The sequence below is a fragment of the Haliaeetus leucocephalus genome, unplaced genomic scaffold (genome assembly GCF_000737465.1).
Source record: "Haliaeetus leucocephalus isolate CR32 unplaced genomic scaffold, Haliaeetus_leucocephalus-4.0 Scaffold932, whole genome shotgun sequence".
NCBI lineage: Eukaryota > Metazoa > Chordata > Aves > Accipitriformes > Accipitridae > Haliaeetus > Haliaeetus leucocephalus.
The window spans coordinates 15,864,103-15,884,073 of NW_010973368.1; the positions used below are offsets into that span (position 1 = coordinate 15,864,103).

Consider the following 19,971-nt stretch of genomic DNA (forward strand, 5'->3'; position numbering starts at 1 on the left):
TAGCAGTTGCTGTTTTTCTTTTCTTGGTGTAAAACTTATGCTATTTTGACAGAAGAAAAGTTGGTCAAGATTACAGTAGATTTAAATTCCTTATGGAACGATTTATTGGCCTCTTTCTGTATTTACAACAGGTGGTTTGTGTTTGACACAGAAACAAAAGACTTGGTCACTGTACACACAGATGGAAACGAACAGCTGTCTGTAATGCGTTACTCACCAGGTTTGAGAGTGTTTATTTACTGGTTAAAAAAAAGCATTGAATTTTTCTGTTAAATTTGGGGTTGGTCTGTTTTAAAATAACTCCCCACTTGCCATACTGAAGTTGAAAATAAAAATGCAATGAAACATGGGCAACACTGAATGGGTGGTGTCTTCAGCTCTAGTTTTCTTTTCCCTCCCTCCCCTCCTCCCTCTTCCACATGTTCAATATGGTTTCAGTGGGAAGAAAAAAAACAAATATGACTTAACTGTGCAGGTTATTGCAGTCAGGTTAGCCCTAAATGGACTGTAGCTGCTTCCAGAAGTGTCATGTGTTTTTAACAGTAATATTTGCTGTGTAAACTTGCTGTTTTGTAATCTTGAAACATGCATCAATATGCAACTGAAAAAGAAAAAGCAGAATTTTATTTTTTCATTTTTCTGTATCAAGGCCTTTAAGAACAGTTCCTCTTGTCTGACACACTAACTTTTCAAAATTAGCCTAAGTTTTTTCTTACAGGAATAATTATAGTTCACTTTTGTGTTTATAGATGGAAACTTCTTGGCAATAGGTTCCCATGACAACTGTATTTATATATATGGCGTAAGTGAAAATGGAAGAAAGTACACTAGAATTGGCAAATGTTCGGTAAGTAACCTTCTTTCCTCCTGGTTCAATATTAACAACTTAAGTATGTTTTGTAGCACTGTATTAATACTGTCACATAGAGAGATACTGTTAGTGCAGTTAATAGAATATTTTTCTCTTTGTAGGGTCATTCCAGCTTCATTACTCATCTGGATTGGTCTGTTAATTCACAGTATCTTGTGTCTAATTCAGGAGACTATGAAATCTTATACTGTGAGTAAGAATTATATTTAGTCCTTTTGTGCAAAGTTCAGGCAGTCTAATACAGATTTAAAATTTAAATGAGACCATATAACTGCCAAGATAAACCATATGTTTTAATTCATCTGGTGCAATAAAAAAATTATATAATTTGAGAATTAAAAATGTTACTATGTGGTTGTTCTTTTTCTTTTGTAGGGATCCCCTCTGCTTGTAAACAAGTTGTGAGTGTTGAAACAACTAGAGATATAGAATGGGCCACTTACACCTGTACTTTGGGATTCCACGTGTTTGGTAAGCGTCGTTACTCTGACAAGTTCTTACCATTCTTGTTATTAACAAACACTTGGATTGCCAACTTTTTCTTATGAAACATGACTATTCATATTTCAGGGAAAAATACAGCACTTCTGTTATGCCATTTTTATTACAATCTGTCCTCTTATTTCAATCCAGAAAGACTCCGATTTAATATTCTTGCTTCAAGTACAAAAATCAAATTACAACATAAGTGGGAGACAAGGAAGAAATCACATACTGCCCTTTCTGTCACACTAGAGCTGCTTCTCGTCATTTTTAGCAGTTACTGGGCCAAATCCCCTTACCAGGACCAGTTTCTTTTGCACTAGTTACTGTGCAAACACAAAATGGGTGACAGTCTCCGTCATTAAGTACTTATAATGTATTTTGATACAATATATAGCAGTTAAATTAGGTGAAAGGAATGCAAGAAGAAAAACGTAACAAAATCAGGATAGTTTGTTTCCATGGGACTTCTGCCAGTTTTGAAGGAGCTGCTTTCCCCAGTGTACTCTGAAGCTTTGTACTCATTCCACAGTGCATGCAGAACTAGACAGATCATTATAAAAGCTGAGTACAGGAAGCTTCAAATTTCTTGAGTCCTCCCAGTAAAACAGAAAGCCATGGTAGAAGTTCAGAGAAGAGTCTGGTTTAGTATAAGCAATAAGCAAGGAAGATTTTCACCCATGTTTCAAGTGGAATAGATGCAGTGATGTGTTTGAAGGCAGCCAGAAAGGACATGTTGTTAGAGCCTAAAGATGGGATGGCAGTAGCAATATGCTGGGAAGACACATTCAAATTTTGTATAATTTAACTGACAAGAAGTGCTTGGGTATCACTACAACATGCAGATTTAGTAAAAGGAGGAAATCCTGGAAGACTGGCTGCATGTTGACATACTGTGTTTCTCGTATGAGGGATGAAGGCCCTTATATTAACATATTCCTGGGGTTTGAGTATACCTGACACACAGTTACAGAGCTGCAAAGTCTTTGCATTTAGCATCTCAGGTTTAGATATTCTGAGATGCTAAATACTTTAAGTGAGTATTCCTGATATTATAATTTGGATTCATGCAAAATATCATGCTATTAGAATATGGGGCTGCTTTTGGTGCATAGAGAGTCATAGGAAAGGAGTGTCACATCTGAGAGGTTTTTTTCCCCTGCCTTGCAACAGATCAGCTTTTGGAGCCAGACTGTGGAACAAAATGATCTGCTGGGCTAATGGGGAATTTGTGGAAACTGCATATACATTTTTATACTTACAGTCCTCCATGCTGAACTGATTTATTGTAAGCTAAAGCAACAAGGATGAGGAATAAATAAAAGTAGCTGCTAGTTTTAATAATTATCACAATTACCATTTTAGTAATGTCATAGAGATTGTGAGGATGTTCATCAAATGAATGGAATTTTAAAGTAAAACGTTGTAACTTACTCAGAAAGAATATGCAATGCACAAGGACAGAACATGGTGCCATATATGCTGAGGATTCATAGCTATACAGTTAGGTTCAGACTGGGAAGTTACAAAGATAATGCTTAATAATTATAGATGCAAAAAAGAATATTAGTGGTGGCAGGGTTATGCTGTTGCCCATTCTTCCAGAAAGATCAAATTAATGGAATTTTTTTAATAGCTAGCAGAATCAGTCAAATCACAGGGATTGCTGAGGATGTGAGATTTTAATTATTCCAGTGTCTCTTGGGAAAGGAATTGCAGTACAGTGGCTAACCATCAAGTTCTCAAAATTCTTCTGATACAGGAAATAGATAAGCACCTAGAGGGGAGTTTCTTCCAGATTTGATTCTGGGGAGTTGGAAAGAATTTGCTGGAATGTGAATGCATCTTGTGTAGGAATGACTGTGGAATTAGGGAGGTGTGGTCCTTAGTATAGGAAGGAAAAAGAGCAGTGAAAGAAAAATAATGGACTTCAGGGAGGCAAACTGCGAAAATCCAAAGCCCTGTTAGGGAAGATCTGAACCTGGAGAAAAGGCGAGATCTGGTAGTTCCTTAGATAGTATGAAGCGCACAAACTCTGCCAGCCCAGAGGACAGATAGGAGTGGGAGCAAGACACAAATTTGGTTAAACTGTTGTTGACCTCTCCTACAAGGAAGAGGAATGTAGAAAGTAGAAGCTGTCGGAGGACCAAGGAGACACATAAACAAAGCCTAAACATAAATGCATACTTGTGACAAGTACAGAAATAATGGAAGGGCCAACGGCAATATTGGTCTGCTATGCGGAGAGGAGAGATGATGCTGCTAAAGCTGAAGTGTTAAAAAACCTGGCACTTTTTTTTTCTTTTTTAATGTGTCTTTATTAGAAGACTTACTACAATCTGATGGCTAACCCAGTTAGTACCAGTAATGAAAGGATAAGACCTCTGCTTTCAGTAGAGAAGGAGTAGATTGGAAAGTAGTTAGAAGTCAGATATCTTCAAAGTATCTGAGTGTAATGAACCTTGTTGTATCTGTAAAAACAACTGGCTAGCATAATCTTGAGACACTTAGTACTTATTTTCAGGACTTCACAGAGAACAGGAAAAGTTCTGGACAAATGGAGAATTATGAATGCAGTATCCACAGAATCATATGTTTACCTTTAGAGCCCATATGAAGAGGATAAATTGCAAAGTTAGTGGCTAGAATAATACACTGAAGAAGCTCATAAATTATAAATTGGAAACCAGTCTGGTAATGTTGGAAGTCACTCTACTTTTCAGTTCTTTGGGGCCTTAGAGCAGCCGGTATGAACAGTCTTCAAATGCTTGCTGGGATTGCCCCACTGGACACAGAAGAAGCAATCACATCATCAAGGCCATGATGCTTCTACTATATTGATTTTTCAGCAGCTACTGGCTGACTGAAACTAGGGATATTTTCTGACTCTAGTAGAATCACATAACAATCACAAATAGTATGCATAGCACTCGCAGATCAACATAACCAATACAGGGGAGAAATGGAACATTGATCTGTTGAACACCTGTCTTCAAGCATGGGAACAGATTAGCCAGCCTGGAAGTGTTTAGAGATGATTCAACTGAAAATCAGCAGCATGTAAAGAAGCGTGTTCAAGGGAGGATATTTTAGTGATACAAACACATGTAAATATGAAGAACTAAAGACTTTAAAACACTTACTGATCTGTATGCTCTTGCAAGAGCCATATGCTCTGTATACACAATGAAGGCATCGGTTCATATCCCATGCCCAGTTTTGGAAAAATTAGTGTTTGAGGTGAAGGACAGGAACAGAAGAAATCTAAGATTCTGTGCAAAGCCTAACAACATTGCAAGCAAAGCAGAGCTCAGACTGGTTGAGTTCAAAACTGACTAGAAGACTGTACACTGAATATTATGTTTGTTTGAATGTATTTATTGATAGCATGGATGATAAAACAGCGTGTATAATTTGTAGGTGGCATGAAGCTGCAGGATTAGCAAGTTGTCTTGAGAAATAGAGGAATGGTATGAAAAAAGGAGGCAATTCAATGGAGACAAATAAGAGGTTACACACTTGAACAGCAGAACCCAGTTGTACAAATACAGAATGGAGAAGAGCAGGAAAGAGAGCAGATCTGCACAGAAAGATCAGATTACTCTTGCATGCAAACTGAACGTGATTCAACGGCGTTATGCTGTTGTAGGAAAGGCAGATGCATTAGTGGGATGTATAATGAAAAGGATGCCATGCAAAATGTGAAGTAATCATCCATTTATCAGTATCTGCTTCAGTCACAGCTGGAATAGCTGCTTCTGGTTTTTGCATGTTGGACCAACAGATACTGTGCTGACTAGCAAGAATAATTATCCATCTAAATCTTGTTCTGGGAGAAGAGATGTAATGAATGAATTTTAGAGGGGGGGGGGAAGCATGACATCAATCTTTAAATGAGAGAAAGGAAACGGTCTCTATGTCTGCAGAGGATGCAAAATAAATGGACTAATTTTTCAGCGAAGGGGATTCAGTTTACATATTCAGAAAAACTGACAGTGGGGGACTAGAGTAAATTTTGAAAGAGTACATTCTCAAAGAAAAACCCTGATATGATCCTTTACCCCTTTCAAAATGGCTATCTTGTTTCTTAAACTGTTTCATTTAGGGGTTATCTCCAGCTTGTCATAGTGATGTCTTGAGAAGACTTCTGCCTCTTTTCAGCTAGCATTTGATGTTCATACAGCCTCCTTTTTATCAAAGCAGTTATTTAAAACAGCTTTTCTGTGTCTCTTCATTCTACGTGTTCATAATTCCACGAGTAGCAATTACCGTGTTTCTTCTTTGCACCTTCCTTTTCTTTAAGCTTCATTTTTTACTGTCACTGATCTAGCTAAGAGTTTCCACACACATCAGGAGAGTTAGGGGCAGTCCACAAATCAGTTCTTTCTGTTTCATTTTATTTACAACAATTTGTAATTCCTTATAAAGACATGGAATCGCTTCCTCTTAGTGCTTTTGAATTGCTGTGCAACGATGCAAAGACTGTATTTGGGAAGAATTACATGAAGATCGAAGGCTAGCTGTTTCCACAGTGCAGGGCAGATGCCCACTTTGGTGTTCTCAGTAGCCCAAAGAAGGGAAGCTGGAGGGTGCCTGCCCTGCCCGCAGGCATAGGCATCTTTCCAGGAGATGGGAGGGCAAGCAGGGGGAGTAGCAGCTCTCTCATCCTGACCTGTAAGAACAACGAAGGAAGAGCATGCACTCAAGTGGTAGGACTTCAGGGGGACACTGCAGAGGATGTATGACATAGGGACAGCCATTGAAAATCGTAACGCCAAGACAAGGCGGGGTTTTTGCCACATCATAATGGCAGAACACACGTTACAACTGACTATGTGGTCTCTGAAAGTTAGGTATCACTTATGTTGAGTAGGGATTAGATAAAATCTGAATTATGAAAATCATAACAAAACCCTCACAGTACTGCATACAAAAACCTGAAATTTCAATAAGTGGTTGGATTTTATTACAATTACAGTTTATTACAGGCAAGTATTCAGAGGCTTTAAAGAAGTGGTGCTGCCACGGTTTAACCCCAACCAGCAACCAAGCACCACGCAGCCACTTGCTCACTCCTGCCACCACCCAGTGGGATGGGGGAGAGAATTGAAAAAAAGTTGACATAAAGACAGTTTAATAGGACAGAAAAGGAAGAAAATAATAATTATTATAATAATAATAAAATGACAATAATAATAATAAAAGAATTGAAATATACAAAACAAGTGATGCACAATGCAATTGCGTTCACCACCCGCCGACCGATGCCCAGTTAGTTCCTCAGCAGTGATCCGCTTCCCTGGCCAACTCCCCCCAGTTTATATACTGGACATGACATCACATGGTATGGAATACCCCTTTGGCCGGTTTGGGTCAGCTGTCCTGCCTGTGTCCCCTCTCAACTTCTTGTGCCCCTCCAGCCTTCCTGCTGGCTGGGCATGAGAAGCTGGAAAATCCTTGACTTGGTATAAACACTACTTAGCAACAGCTGAAAACATCAGTGTGTTATCAACATTCTTCTCATACTGAATCCAAGACACAACACTATACCAGCTACCAGAAAGAAAATTAACTCTATCCCAGCCGAAACCAGGACAGGTGCGTAGATTTGGTCCTTGCATTGATGAACCTACAGTTTAATTTTGGAACACCACTTTGTGCAAGAACAGCAACGAGTAGAGTACGTGAGGAAGGAGGAGAGTTAGTTATAGTAAAACAAAAGCATTTAAAAAATTTATAGTAGATTCAGTTTCTTTTTGAGGGATCTGTTAATTACTAAATAACATTTTAAACTTATTTCTTGTTTCATAGGTTTTAGACTTTAGTAATATGAAGAAAGTATGTTGAATCACGCATATGTAGTTTTTTAGACTACAGTAGTATGAAGAAACTATGTTAGCTCATACATAAGCAGAAGGGAAAATAAAAGCAGTAACTGTTATTTTTCTGCATAACCATATGAAAACTTTTAGGCTCAGACACGTGACTGTACTTCAGCAGGATTCTTTTTTTTCAGAGTAAAAAGCACTTTGCTGACTAGAGGAAATAAAGTATTTGTTTATGTGCTTGATTTCCTATTAGGATCGGGTCTTTTGCTGGTGCTGAAGTACACATACTGACTCAGCTGCAGTTATTTTTATAGTTTTATCTTTTTTCTTTTCTTTAAACAAGTAATGCTTTCTTAATATTTTAACAAAAACTTAAGCTGTCACTTTTATTTCCATTATAAAAACCTTTAATTAGTTGCTCTGTGTTTCAGGTGTATGGCCTGAAGGTTCAGATGGAACAGATATCAACGCTGTCTGTCGATCACATGGGAGAAAACTGCTATCAACAGGGGATGATTTTGGCAAAGTACATCTCTTCTCATATCCATGTTCACAGTTTAGGGTAAGGTATTTCAAATACATTTACTCTTGTAACTTGCACAAATGCCTTAAATGTTGTTTTCCTGTGTACAAAAAAAAAAATGAATAGGAAGAATAGGAATATGTATATGCCTAAGGGATTTACTTAAAGTTGATGCAGACTACAGTTACATTTAAAATTTAATTTAATATTAAAATACTTTAAGAGAATGATGTGATGCCTTAGTTTCATTGTTGCATGAATTTTATAACGATATGTTTTTATGACAGTTTATATTCTCACTAATATGGTGTTTTCTAGGCTCCAAGCCATGTGTACGGTGGACACAGTAGTCATGTAACTAATGTAGATTTTCTCTGTGAAGACACCCATCTCATCTCCACAGGCGGAAAAGATACAAGTATTATGCAGTGGCGAGTCATTTAAAGGAAACATCAGTGTGAACATACACAGTTGAGTCGACCATGCACAGAACTTATGTATAAACTGTATATTTAAAACTTAACAGTATGTTTGCAGTTTAGCCTGGTCACTGTGATTTTTGTTTAAAAAATTCTTACAAACCTCAGGAAAATTAAGCCCTGTGCTGGTTACCTTACTCAGTCTAGTGATTTTTTTTTTTTTTTCATTGTGTCACACCTTAAGAATGATTGTTTTCTCTTCTGTTGTACGATATACAATGCAGTACAAGTTTAATATAAGAAATGTGGCTTGACAGTTTGCAATACAGTGGTATCAGCGGAATGTGACTATCTTAAATGTTTTCTATAAACACTGCTAAAATGGTCACAAAAATGCCTTTCAAAGACTGTATATATGTGCTTACTTGTTTCACTATCTACACTTTGTACTGTATATCTACTTATTTAGAAAAATCTATGACAGTGTCAAGGTACCGAATTGTTTCTGATGGAGGATAATGAGTAGGTACAAAAAGTATAAACCGAGATGTAAGATGCAAAAATTAGTGTTCTAGACCTGAAAATGTGAATGCTGGTAAATTTGCATTCTCTTGGGAATAGCATACCTTGGGTATCACCTGTGAGGAGTTGTGTTCCCATTCAAGTGAATCAGCAGGTTATGCCCCAGTTTGACCTGAGTATCTCAGCAGGGTTTACAGATGTCTATGTGGTTCAGGTATTCCATATAAGTTTAAATTAAAAATCTTTTTATTTGTATATGAACAATTTCTTTTTGAAAACAAAACAAAAAAGCTTGGCCACATCCCCATTATTGATTGATATATTTAACTAATATGTATATTAATCAGCATGATGCTATATTGTACATGTATAAGATTTTAGCAGTTCATAACAAATGGTAAGGCAATCTAGCTTTACTTTTTTATGCTTATGGATATTGTATATTTGTATTTTAAGACCAAGTAGACCAAGTCTAAAGATATCTTTTTAAGTGTACCATAAACCTGCAGAGGGTAAAGGAAGTCTTGGAAGCCTACATGAGATATTAATGTGTAACTTCTGGCCTCTGTGTTTTGTGCATGGATGGATATTTATAGTATGAAATAAGATTGTGTTTTGCAATTAAGTAATAGTGGAGGTGGTATAAAATGGTTAAGAAGGCCTTATCAATGTTGATTGTGACACAGATTGAAATGCATTGTTTACTTTGAGGAATGTATCCGAAGAATTTTAAGGAGACGAGTTCTAAGCCGACTTGAAAAAGGTAATATTAAAATTTTGCTTGTAATGGACAGTAAACGTTAATTCTCTGAACTCTAAAGCACTGGTTGTTTAGAGTGATTTAAATGAAATGGAATCAATAAATTTTGAAACTTTTTTATTACATCTCCAACCTCCTACACTGAAAGTGCAGGACACCAATAAACATGTATTAAAGTGAATTTTCAATGTATTCTTCCTGTTTAGTAAAATATCTTTGTTTCAACATGAAATACCTATAGAAGAGACAGACTTTTACTTAACGACACACGTTTGTGATTTCTCGATTAGAGCTGCACTTGAAAATATTTGGGAATAAAATACTGATTTGGGGGTACATAATTTCATGCGTGAGCATGACCCTGGAAATGTGATCCCTAATGCACACCTAGAGAGTGAAACTCCAGCTTCATGGCAGGGAAGAAGGACACGCCACATGCTTTCATCTACAAACTGCCTTGGTTCTGGCTCCTAGTACATGTCACTTATTTCTGAGCTCTCGGCTGGTGGAGGAATGTCATTCTACTGCGCAGGGTTGTGCTCGTGGCAGGAGCTCCTGACAATTTCTCTGTGTTAGGAACTTGTCCTCAGGCAAGACTTTTGAAGGCCAGGGTTTCAGGGTCACTTTAAGCTGACGTTATCTAGCACTGTCACTGAAGGAAGAGGTCTTGCCCCCAGCTCTTGTTCCCATCCCGTGCAGCAGCACAAGAGTTATTGTGGCCACAGGGAGAACCCACTGGGGGATGGACCCAGGTTAAAATCAATTCAGGGAAGAGGAAAAAAAAAAAAGGCCAAGCAAGCAAAACCCAACTACTACAAAACAGAAGACCCGTTTCCTCATCTGAATTAGCTGTGCAGCTGTATGAGTGCTTGTACTGAGCTTGTACAGAGGAAGGAGCAACGTGGAGAAGAAAATAAATGGACAGAGGAGCACTGGAACAACTTCTTTTGATGGCGATGTCAATCTCCCTGTGCTTGAAGTGTGTGAAACTAAGGCATAATATCCCTACCCTTTCTAGGATTAATCCAATCCTAAGAGGTTGTAATACACAAGTGACAGGTTCTCATCTTGTCTGGATACTTGATTATGCCACGATACCTTCTGTTTATTAATTTTTTTTTTGCTTTTGCAGATGGGGTACTTTCAGGTTTTCTGCTTTCAGAATTGTAGGTGATTTGTCATTACTTGCAACAGAGAAAACAGGAGCTGCAAATTGGGTTGGCTCATTCCCTTTTCATCCTTCTCCCATGGTGCTACTGTTGGGATGTAATAATGTATTTGTGATCCCTTTCTTCATTTTAAACTATTATCCCTTACAAGAAATAGATGAGGAATCCTGCAAGTTCATCCCTAGGGTTACTGATCAAAGGGGATTTTCAACAATCCCATCCCATCTGTGCCTCTGCTGCTCCTCCGTTTCTAACTTTTGCTGTTAAATGTGTCTTTGTTCCTCTATGAAATCCTGATAAGCGTATTAGCTGAATTGGCAAATGGTGGGTAATGTCTTGAGCCAAATATCCATTTGACGACTGTTAAAGTGATTCTTCTTTCTTTATCCAGGAAATTCTACACAATTTTGCCATTGTTATATATAATCTTCAGCTCTCCCCACTTCCACCCTTGTTCCTTGGTTCTTGCATTTATTTTTTTTCTCAGGAGTGTCCTCTTTTTTGCTTTAAAAAAAAAAAAAAAAAAAGAAAAAAAAAAAAGGAAGGAAAGTTATTCCTGAACTTTGCGTATTTCGTTCCCTCAGCAGCACCTGGGACTCTTGCATCCGATTCCTTCACCTGATACTCTCTCTGCAGTTGTCCTTTCCTGCCCTTCCATGTAGCGTAGGGCTGGTTCTCAAGGCCTTGGCTGGAGACAGGGCCAGGCTTCTGCTCCTGCTCCTTCCCTCCCCTTGGCTGCAGCAGGTGTAGTGCTGCTCAAAGAAGAGACTCATCTCTTCGTGGCTCTTGTGTATTGCTGTTGTCTACCACGTATTCAGCTATTCCCTTTCAACTTTCTTCAGTTTTAATTCCTGTTTCTTCCTTTTCCTCCCTTCGTTTTTAGCGTTGCTCTTCTGTGACTTCAGCTTCCAGGACTGCATCAATCTTAGCCCTTACTGGCACATGTTGCTGCCTTAACTGCTTATAGAACCAGTGGCCCTGACTACCTCTCTGATCGTTTTGGGGCTGAGTTCCTGGTTTCTTACTGTATCTGTATCCATGCTCCTCCTTTGACTTGCACTTGTCAGTATCGGTGGCTGCATCTGCTTTTAGCCCCTTCCTCCCTGCCCTGCCCTCCTCCCTGCCTTGCCTGAGCGTAGCGAGGGGATCAACGCTCTCTTGTCGTTTCTCAGTTGTCCTCCGTTTGTCTGTGGGCAGCCCTGTAATCTATATCACATACTTAGATTTTAAAATATTTTTAGGGTAGAGATTTTTTTTCTCTATTGTTGTATGGCATTTAGCAATGGGATTTTGTGATCCTACACTCACTACAACAGTATGGCTCTCATATTTGCCCAAAATGATGAGCATGTATATATTCAGGTGACATTTCTGTGTCAGGATATTTAAAGTGATTAGCTACTGAAGTAGATAATATCTATTCCCTAAGTCTTAAATTATTCAGAAACAATACCTATGCTTTCAAAAGGCTTCTTCCTCCTTCTATACACTTATAAAACAAACACAGACTCAATCTGTTTTTTAGGATCATCAGCCCATTTTCACGTAGAGGCTTTTCATTATTTTGTTTACCTCTCCTGTGTGTTTTCATATAGAGGATACATATTCATATGATATGAAACCTACAGCTTTTTTCAACTTAATTCTCTATGTGCTGTTTGAATTACTACCTGAAAGGTGATTGTTACATAGATACTTTTCCTAGTGCTTGGTTTGGACAGGTTTTTGAAACGTGACAGGTATTAACAATTTCCAACAGATGAGCTTCACAAAAATCAGTCACTGTATTAAAAAAAAAAAAAAAAAGAAAAAACAGCAAAGAAAGGAGATAAGTGTAAGAGAAAGTAAATAGTTTTTCAATGCTAGTGAATTAAAAAAACCCCACCATTTTAAAGGATTAAAATCCTCTCATGAAGCAAATCAATTTTGTTAAAATGGTTTTTTTACTATTATAATTAATACAAGGTTAATTAATACAAGGTCATATTTCCTCTGTGAAATGTTTGGATGAAACTTATTCTTCAAAAGAATTAATATTAGAGGATATTATTTCCCTTCAAAAATACTCATATGACAAGAGCTTGCAAGGGCAAACAGACGCCTTTTTTGCAAGGGTTGGTATTTTTCATTTCTTCAGGTTCTGCTCAGAGAAGCAGGCAGTCTTTTTGTTGTGTTTTCTCCTCTGTCCCTGGAACTAGGGCTGTTGACAGATCACTGGAATGCATCCTCAAAAATCCTACAGATGGCAGGGAAAATGTCAATTTAATTACTAGTGAAAAAACAGACTTATGAGAAGCCTAAACAGAAATCTTTTTCTTCCATTACTGGCTGGGATTCATAGCCATGCTGGAGCGGTCTGATCGCTGCCATGCCGCTCTGGCTGCAGCGGGCTGCCCTTCAGAAGAGATGCCCCAAGCCCCAGAGCATCTCCTAGCCCAAAAGGTGGGAGATGAGGAACCGACTCCTGAGGGGAAGGACAGAATCGCGCCCAGATCTGTCTGCTCCTGGACGGAGGCTGCTGGCTGCCGGATGAGTGAGAACATCAGTGGTTCACGCTCTTGCTGGGAGAGATTTATGTTTCTCCTTAGTCATGCACTTCTGCAGCAATTTCATTTTTCTTAATGGAACAACTTTGCCCCCTGAGTTCATTAAATAATTGTAGAAGTCGAAGTGGTAGTTTACATGGAGGTATTGATGACAGTTCGGCCAAAGCTGCCATCCAGCACTAAGTTCGGTAGGCCTTGTTTGTGTCAGTGGTGATACCGACGGGCTCATCTGTGGAAGCCGGTCGGGATACCTTTGTCAGTCAGGATGTTTCACAGCGTTGTGGGTTCCCCTTGGTCTCGTGCCAAATGTGGAAGTGCGGGAAGGTGCCTCCCTTCAACAGAGCCACTACGCTGTTAGTGTCACCAGACCCTGTAGGCGCTTCCCTGGACCTTGCTTTTTGTCCGTGTTGGTAGGAACGCTTCAGGTCTTGGACTCCGTGAAAAGTGGTTCCTCCCCACCACCTCCACAGTCCCAACTTAGCGCAGGTTTGGTTTTACTATCTTTTGGCTATCTACAAACTACATTAAATTAATTTAGACATTTCCATTCATTTGTAGTGGACATATTTGTACCTTAAAGGCTGCCTGCTTGGGTCTAGTCTGAGGTGCTGAGGTTATAACTGCTAGAATGGTGACCCGTTTTCTGGGTCTCCGTGCAAGTGAACGGGTTTTTAGCACAAGCTTCTAAGAGATGAACATTTTTAAAATCTGACCCATGGAATTGCCTAGAATAAACATGTAGCCAGAGGGAAGCAAATTCAGCTGCTCTGTGGAGTCTGGCTATCAGCACTATGCGAGCTACGTTTGCTTCAGATTCCAGGTTGTAGGCTAAAGAAGCCTCCTTCAGGCTGTTCAGTCATTATGGTTAGAAAGCAAAAATTAAAAAGGCTGGATGAGTTCTGCAGCCATGTTAGATTCTCGTAATTTGTCATTGCCTTGCATTGCCCTCGCACCGCAGAGACGTGCTGAAGAGGGAACTGTCTGCTTGAGGCAGCCAGAAGAGAACGCCTCTCTCTACAAAATCAGTTGCCTTGGCTGTTCATTCTGGATTCAGTTTCTCATTAAGATAAATGTCAACATTTTAGGGCTCCTTCCTTCCTGCCCAGCTTCTTCTTTTCAGCAACTTTGATTGACATCATGATTCCGAATTTATGACATCAGTGTGTAACCACAGGGGAGGTTATTACGCCAGAGGTCCAAGTGTTTTGGCCTCCTTACAGCACCTAAAAAGAGCAGAAGCTGAGCTCTGAGAGTTTCTGTCTACGGCTCGAACAGTTGGAGACCAAGCTGGCAGGAGGCTCAGTTTAAGTGAAAAGCCCTCTGGCATTTCCCGTATGCACAGCTCCTGTTCAGCAGAAAATCTGGCCACACACAGTGTAGCAGCCTGGAGAGTCCTGACTATCTCTGACTTCATGAGCACAGCATTGCTTCTGTGCAGAGATCTTTTGGACTAGTTTTGGGTGAGAACACCGCTGCTTTTGTTACCCTGCCATGACAAGTCTGGCCTCTTTCTTTAGAAGTTCAAGCCCAAACAATCTTGACCTTGCAAGAGCGGGACCAAGGGGATTTTAATAATGATAAAACAAACAAAACGAAGCGGCTCCTTGCCTGGCTCAGTACAGCCTTCTCTGCAAGAGACAGCAAAGATACATACTGTCCTCCAAGGGCACTACATTATGCCCTGACGTGGAATATGCCGTATCAAAACATGGGCTTTGGCAGTGCTCGGATGGGGCTAAAGCATAAGCTGAGGCAGTATTTCTTCAAAGAAGCCAAACTTATTTGTTAAAAGGAAAACTGGAATTGTCAGGCATGTTTATATTTCCCATTCCTGCCCTTCTGCCCTCACCCTAGCCTGAAAACGCGTCTCTGGGGATGCTGCTGGGGAGGTTGGACCACTGTTATCTCTGAGGACCGCAGAAGGGTGCGTGGTCTTCGGAAACACCCTTACTGGTTTGGCTTTTGCACACTGGGTGCCTACACACTTGCGATTTACTGGTGTCTTTTTTTTATTTTAAGTTGCATGTCAAAGTTGTTAAGGAAGAATCACCGATGGCTTTGAACAGATAAGACTGTAAGAGGTCCGCAGGGCCTCCCTGCACAGCAGAGCTCCTCCCGGCTGCCTGGCAGGCTGCACCTTCCTGCTTCAGCCTTCCTAGCGACTGGAAACCCTGGTCTCCTGAGGCGTAAGGGGAAAAATAAAAGTGCCAGTGGGCTCCTCCCTTTCCAAGAGATGGTACTGACTATCACCCGCCACTGTCCTCAGAGCGCAGTTGGACCCTTCCTTTCCTTGGCTCCCATCTTCACTTGAGGAAGTGTAAGAAAACATAGAATTAAAGTATTTTATCAATGGTATATTTTTTCCTATTTATTCTCTGCTTTTTCCTATAGCACTCCCCCCTCCTGTCTTCTTTCCGTTCTTCATTCTTTCCTCTCCTACTTTTTGCCCTTTTCATCTAATTTCCTTTTCTCTCCTTGTTAAAAAAAAATCCCAAACCTCTGTATTTCCCTCATTTTTCTCTAGTCTCCATTCTGTTATTCCCTTTAGCTCCTGCCAGACTCTTCTGCCACTTGATCCTTTGTTCCAGCCTCTTCTCGTTCTTTCCTCCTCACCCCAAGACTGGATGAAGTGTTGCTAAAGAAATCCAGGGTTTGGGGACTCTCCGGTTGCAGCCCTGCCGCAGCTTCTTTCTCTCAGTCTCCCTCCAGCGTGGACCACACCGGCTGCCCGTGCGGGCGGTGGGTGATGTGCGCTCCTTCACCGCCAGTGCCTCACCTTGGCTGTCTTTTGGGCTGCCATAACAAATCAGAAGTGGGATGTAGACCTTTGCCAAATGGCACCGACGATCGCAGGGAATGTTTAAGTGGCCAAGCACGTGATCATGGTGATGGGTGAAAACCAAACATCCAGGACTGAGCCCCTCTGAGTTTTGGGAATCTTTCAGTCTTGCTTTGCACCTGAATTTGGTAATCGTGTTCTGTGCGCCCCAGCAAGGTGTCCGTGAAATTGTACAACTGAAACCCAACTACAGCTTTGGCAAAGCTATGAGTCACGTTGCCGTCTGGAGAACAATTTTTTAGAAATAAATGTGTTTGTGTATACCGGACATAGTATAATGAATTGATATAATGAATTCCTCTCAAGGGTGACTTTCACAAGGCTAAGTCCCCCCATGCTTAGGAAAAGCCATCCAAAAAAAAGTGTGTAAACCAAGTTATTGTGGACATTTGTTTTCCCTGACAAGAGCCAGGTATTTTTGTGGACAAGCCCACAGGAAAGCCTGCGAGTATCAGGAGAAAGCTCTGAGCTGGACAAATTCAGTGGGAAAAAAATCACCACGAGACTCTTGCTGCACCGGCATGTAGCTCTGGACATGGCATTGACTCACTGAGAAAGACAACTGGATGACCTTGAGCTCCTGATATGAGAATATTTACAGAGGATGTTGCCCCAGGCTGTGTGACTGTTTTAAGGAAGGCATTCTCCTCCTCCTTCTAACATGAAATCTCTGAAGTGACAAGAAGAGCAGACCTCCGGGCAGTTGTTGCAGCAGGACCCGGAGGGGCAGATCCATCAGGATTTGCCACGCAGCAGGTCTCAGCCAGGAAAGACACGACCCTAGGGACAGCAGTTGTCTTGTGTAGGTCTTCGTCAGGCCATGCAGGAGGATTTGCAATTAGGGAGAGGTGCATGGGGGAGCAGGAAGGCCAACGAGGCCAGCAGGATGGAGATACACCCTGGCAGGTCAGGATTTCCCCCTGGGCAAAGAGCAGGTGAACTGACAGGACTACAGTCTGAGATGATGTATGTGTTCATACAAATGAACAGCTTTAAGTCTCTTAAAAGACGTGTAGTTCTGATAGCAGCGTAGTGTAAGACTTGTCCCAGCAAAACAATTATTACATGGTTCAGTCATGTCTTTCGATCAACACAGTGACCTGGTGGACATTTGAGCCCATGAATGTTGATGAGGAAGCCTCCTGGATTCTGATACAACAAAGATTTTTAACACTGCTCTCCTATTTCTGTGCCGTTAGTGGCCAGCAAGATTGGCATCTCTAACAGTACGTAAAATTTCTTCTCCTTTTCTCTCTTGTTTCTTTATATAAGAATAAATAAAGTGGCCAATATAATTGACCAGTAACCTCACATACTCTGCATTTCTGCATCAGTTCTCAAACCACCTCATGTGCAATTAAGCCTCCCAACGCTTTGCAAGGGTAGACGTTACACAAGTTTAGAGCCAGTGAGGTGTTGCAACTTGCCCAGGGACGGTACCTCTGCTCAGGAGGCAGCGCAGGTACGGAGCCACAAGTGGTGGAAACCACCCCCGTGCCCTACCTGGTTGTTCGCAGTCCTTTCTGGGCAGCTGCCGGGGGCTGGATGTGTCAGTGCTGGGGCATGCCGTGGTTGTAGTTTCAGCTCTTTGTTACGACTCGTGAGTCTCCCTTCAACATCAGGTGCCCCTTTATGCTGTGCAGCCTACATACCCAGACAAAAGTCTTTGCAGAAGACTTTTTGCTTACTCTAGTTTTATATCTTAGCCATGGCATGATTTACATACGTTTCTTTGCCTATTTGATCTGTGCCTGTTATAAACCTAGCTTAAGGAAGTTACATTTAAAAAAAACAGATCATCAGTGAACTCACATATGGATTTGCTCTTTTAATCATGTTTTAAGTTCCAGTACAGTTACCATGAAACTTTCTAGTTTAATAAGCATCCTCCTTGCCTTATGCTATCTCCCATATGTTGCATGCGCTGGCCAGTGACCCACACGCTAAAGGATTAGTCAGATGATTGTAATAAGCAAATAGGTTTTATTTTTGCTCGTTATTTCTTCATAAGCTTGCTACCTTCAGCAACCCCATCACAAATTATGTGGATGAGTTTCTCCAAGCCACTGTCACTCGGGGGAGACTGCATGTCAGATCTATGGTCTGACATAGTTGTTTCTTTATGCAAACAAGATATATTGTGCCTTCTAGGAAATTTAGGATAATTGCTTATAAGAAAGGAGTATAAGCTTTGGTTTCAAAGAAATGAGGAGGCCCCTTAGTAATAGGAGGAGCTCCTTTAGGAGACACCTTCTCTGTCTGACGTGAGCTTAGATTAATTAATGGGGTGATTTGGGAAGAGGATGGCACAGACCTGCTATGGGGCAGGGAAGGCACGAGCTGGGCTCTGTGCTAGTGAAGCACAGAAGGGGTGGATGTTCCCTCCCCCAGCCCTTCAGTAACTCTGTCCCTAATTATTTTTTTAACATCTTAATGATCATTGAAAACAGCAATTATCAGACATGCATTAGCTACCAAGAAACAAGCATGGCCTTGATTAAAAGGCATACATGTTATTACTAGCATGGGGTTTGTTGCTGTCGTATTATTGTTGTTGTTATTGTTGTAGTATATTTTTATTTGGTACGGAGCTGCAGTAGGCAGCAGCAAGGCTTGACAAGCCGATGGTGAAATTGGTCTCTAGGGCATCAAATCTACGGGCTTGATTTTTGCAACATTTATTCTAGTGGCATAGGCTACTATTGCAGTAAAAATAAGTGTTGTATTGGCTTGAATATATGGAAACCTAAACTTTTCAGAGAAACAGAAATGAAAATGTAAAGTATTTCTATTAAAAATGGCCTCCACTGCTTTGCTCCGTACCTCCTGCACAGGCTGTGCCATGCCCGATCGTCTCCAGCACGGTCCCGCAGTCTGCTTGCTCTGCACCACGGGCACGTTCCCCCGAGAGCTCGCACGGCTTCCCAGCCGTACGCACCGCCCCGCAGCCCACCTTCCCCCAGCCACGCTGCCTGCACCTTCCTAAAACTGCCTCTGCACCCAGCGAGAGGGGCTACAGCTTCCTTACCCTTCACGGCACGTGCGGATGGAGGAGGGTCTCGGGGAGTGATTGGAGCGGTGGGACACAGACGTATGGAGGGAGGGCCAGAAACCGTTTCTGTTCCAGACACAATGTGCACACGTGTGCTAGCTGCCTGGAAACCCACTGCTTGCTGTGGGAGTACGTGGTTGCTGGGGGTTTTGGGGAGTCCAAATTGGATGATGCAGGACTGGGAGAGATCCGTGGGAGACGGACCCACAGACTGTGAGTTTGAAGAGCCTTTACTCTTGAGAAGTGCCAGTGAAGTTACGATGACCTACATATGGAAGACCTGAGCAGTAACTGCAATATTTGGTCCCTTATCGTCCCAGATCCTTGAGGATATCCAAGTGATACCACTTTCAGTACCATCTTTTCCTAGTGGGTGGTGCACGGGAAGAGGCAAAGAGATGTGGAGAGGGGCAGCTCCAGGCTCTGGACCTGCAAAGAAGCTGTTCCCACGGGTGGAGCTCATCACCGTGCGGTTCGGGCTGCACACGGGAGCTGGCGGGAGGTGACTGGAAGGAGAAGAGCGGCGGGCCAGGGACGGGACTGGGATGTGGAGTGGGGAGGGCAGGTGGATGGGAAGAAGCAGCAGGGCTGGGAGGCAGCCCAGGGCCCCCCGGGGGGGTGGGGAAGGTGGGCGCAGGGGATGGAGGGGCCGACAGCAGGACGAGAGAGCTCGCAGGGAAACTCGTCTGGGGCAAGTGGTGAAGGAGCAGAAAACACAGCTTCCCTGCAGCGTTAGCTGGAAATAGAGTTTCTGCCCTTGCCTCCACCCACAGAAGCACCGATTTTTAACGCTGGTAGACAGGACCCCCCTGGCACTCGGCAGAGGAGGGGTCTGCAGCCGCAGCACTGGCCCTGCTCCAGCCGGGAGCGGTTCGGGGACGCGGCGGGGCCGGTTCCCCGGGCCCCGGCCCAGGAGCCCGGCGGAGCCCGGTGCCGCCGACCGGTGCCCTGCGCGGCCG

The 19,971-nt window shown here is 41.8% G+C and overlaps 1 protein-coding gene across 4 annotated transcripts in view; it reads left to right on the forward strand.

The window, feature by feature from the left end:
- Window positions 1-9,580, forward strand: part of EML1 (echinoderm microtubule associated protein like 1) — a 130,685-nt gene extending 121,105 nt beyond the window's left edge. For all 4 annotated transcript variants that reach the window (XM_010583932.1, XM_010583934.1, XM_010583931.1 and 1 more), the window contains 6 exons: window positions 132-220; window positions 750-847; window positions 973-1,060; window positions 1,247-1,342; window positions 7,614-7,744; window positions 8,024-9,580. In XM_010583932.1, the coding sequence (XP_010582234.1) occupies window positions 132-220; window positions 750-847; window positions 973-1,060; window positions 1,247-1,342; window positions 7,614-7,744; window positions 8,024-8,149 (628 nt within the window). In that variant the 3' untranslated portion in view covers window positions 8,150-9,580. The remainder of the gene's footprint in view (window positions 1-131; window positions 221-749; window positions 848-972; window positions 1,061-1,246; window positions 1,343-7,613; window positions 7,745-8,023) is intronic.
- The last annotated feature ends 10,391 nt before the right edge of the window (window positions 9,581-19,971 follow it).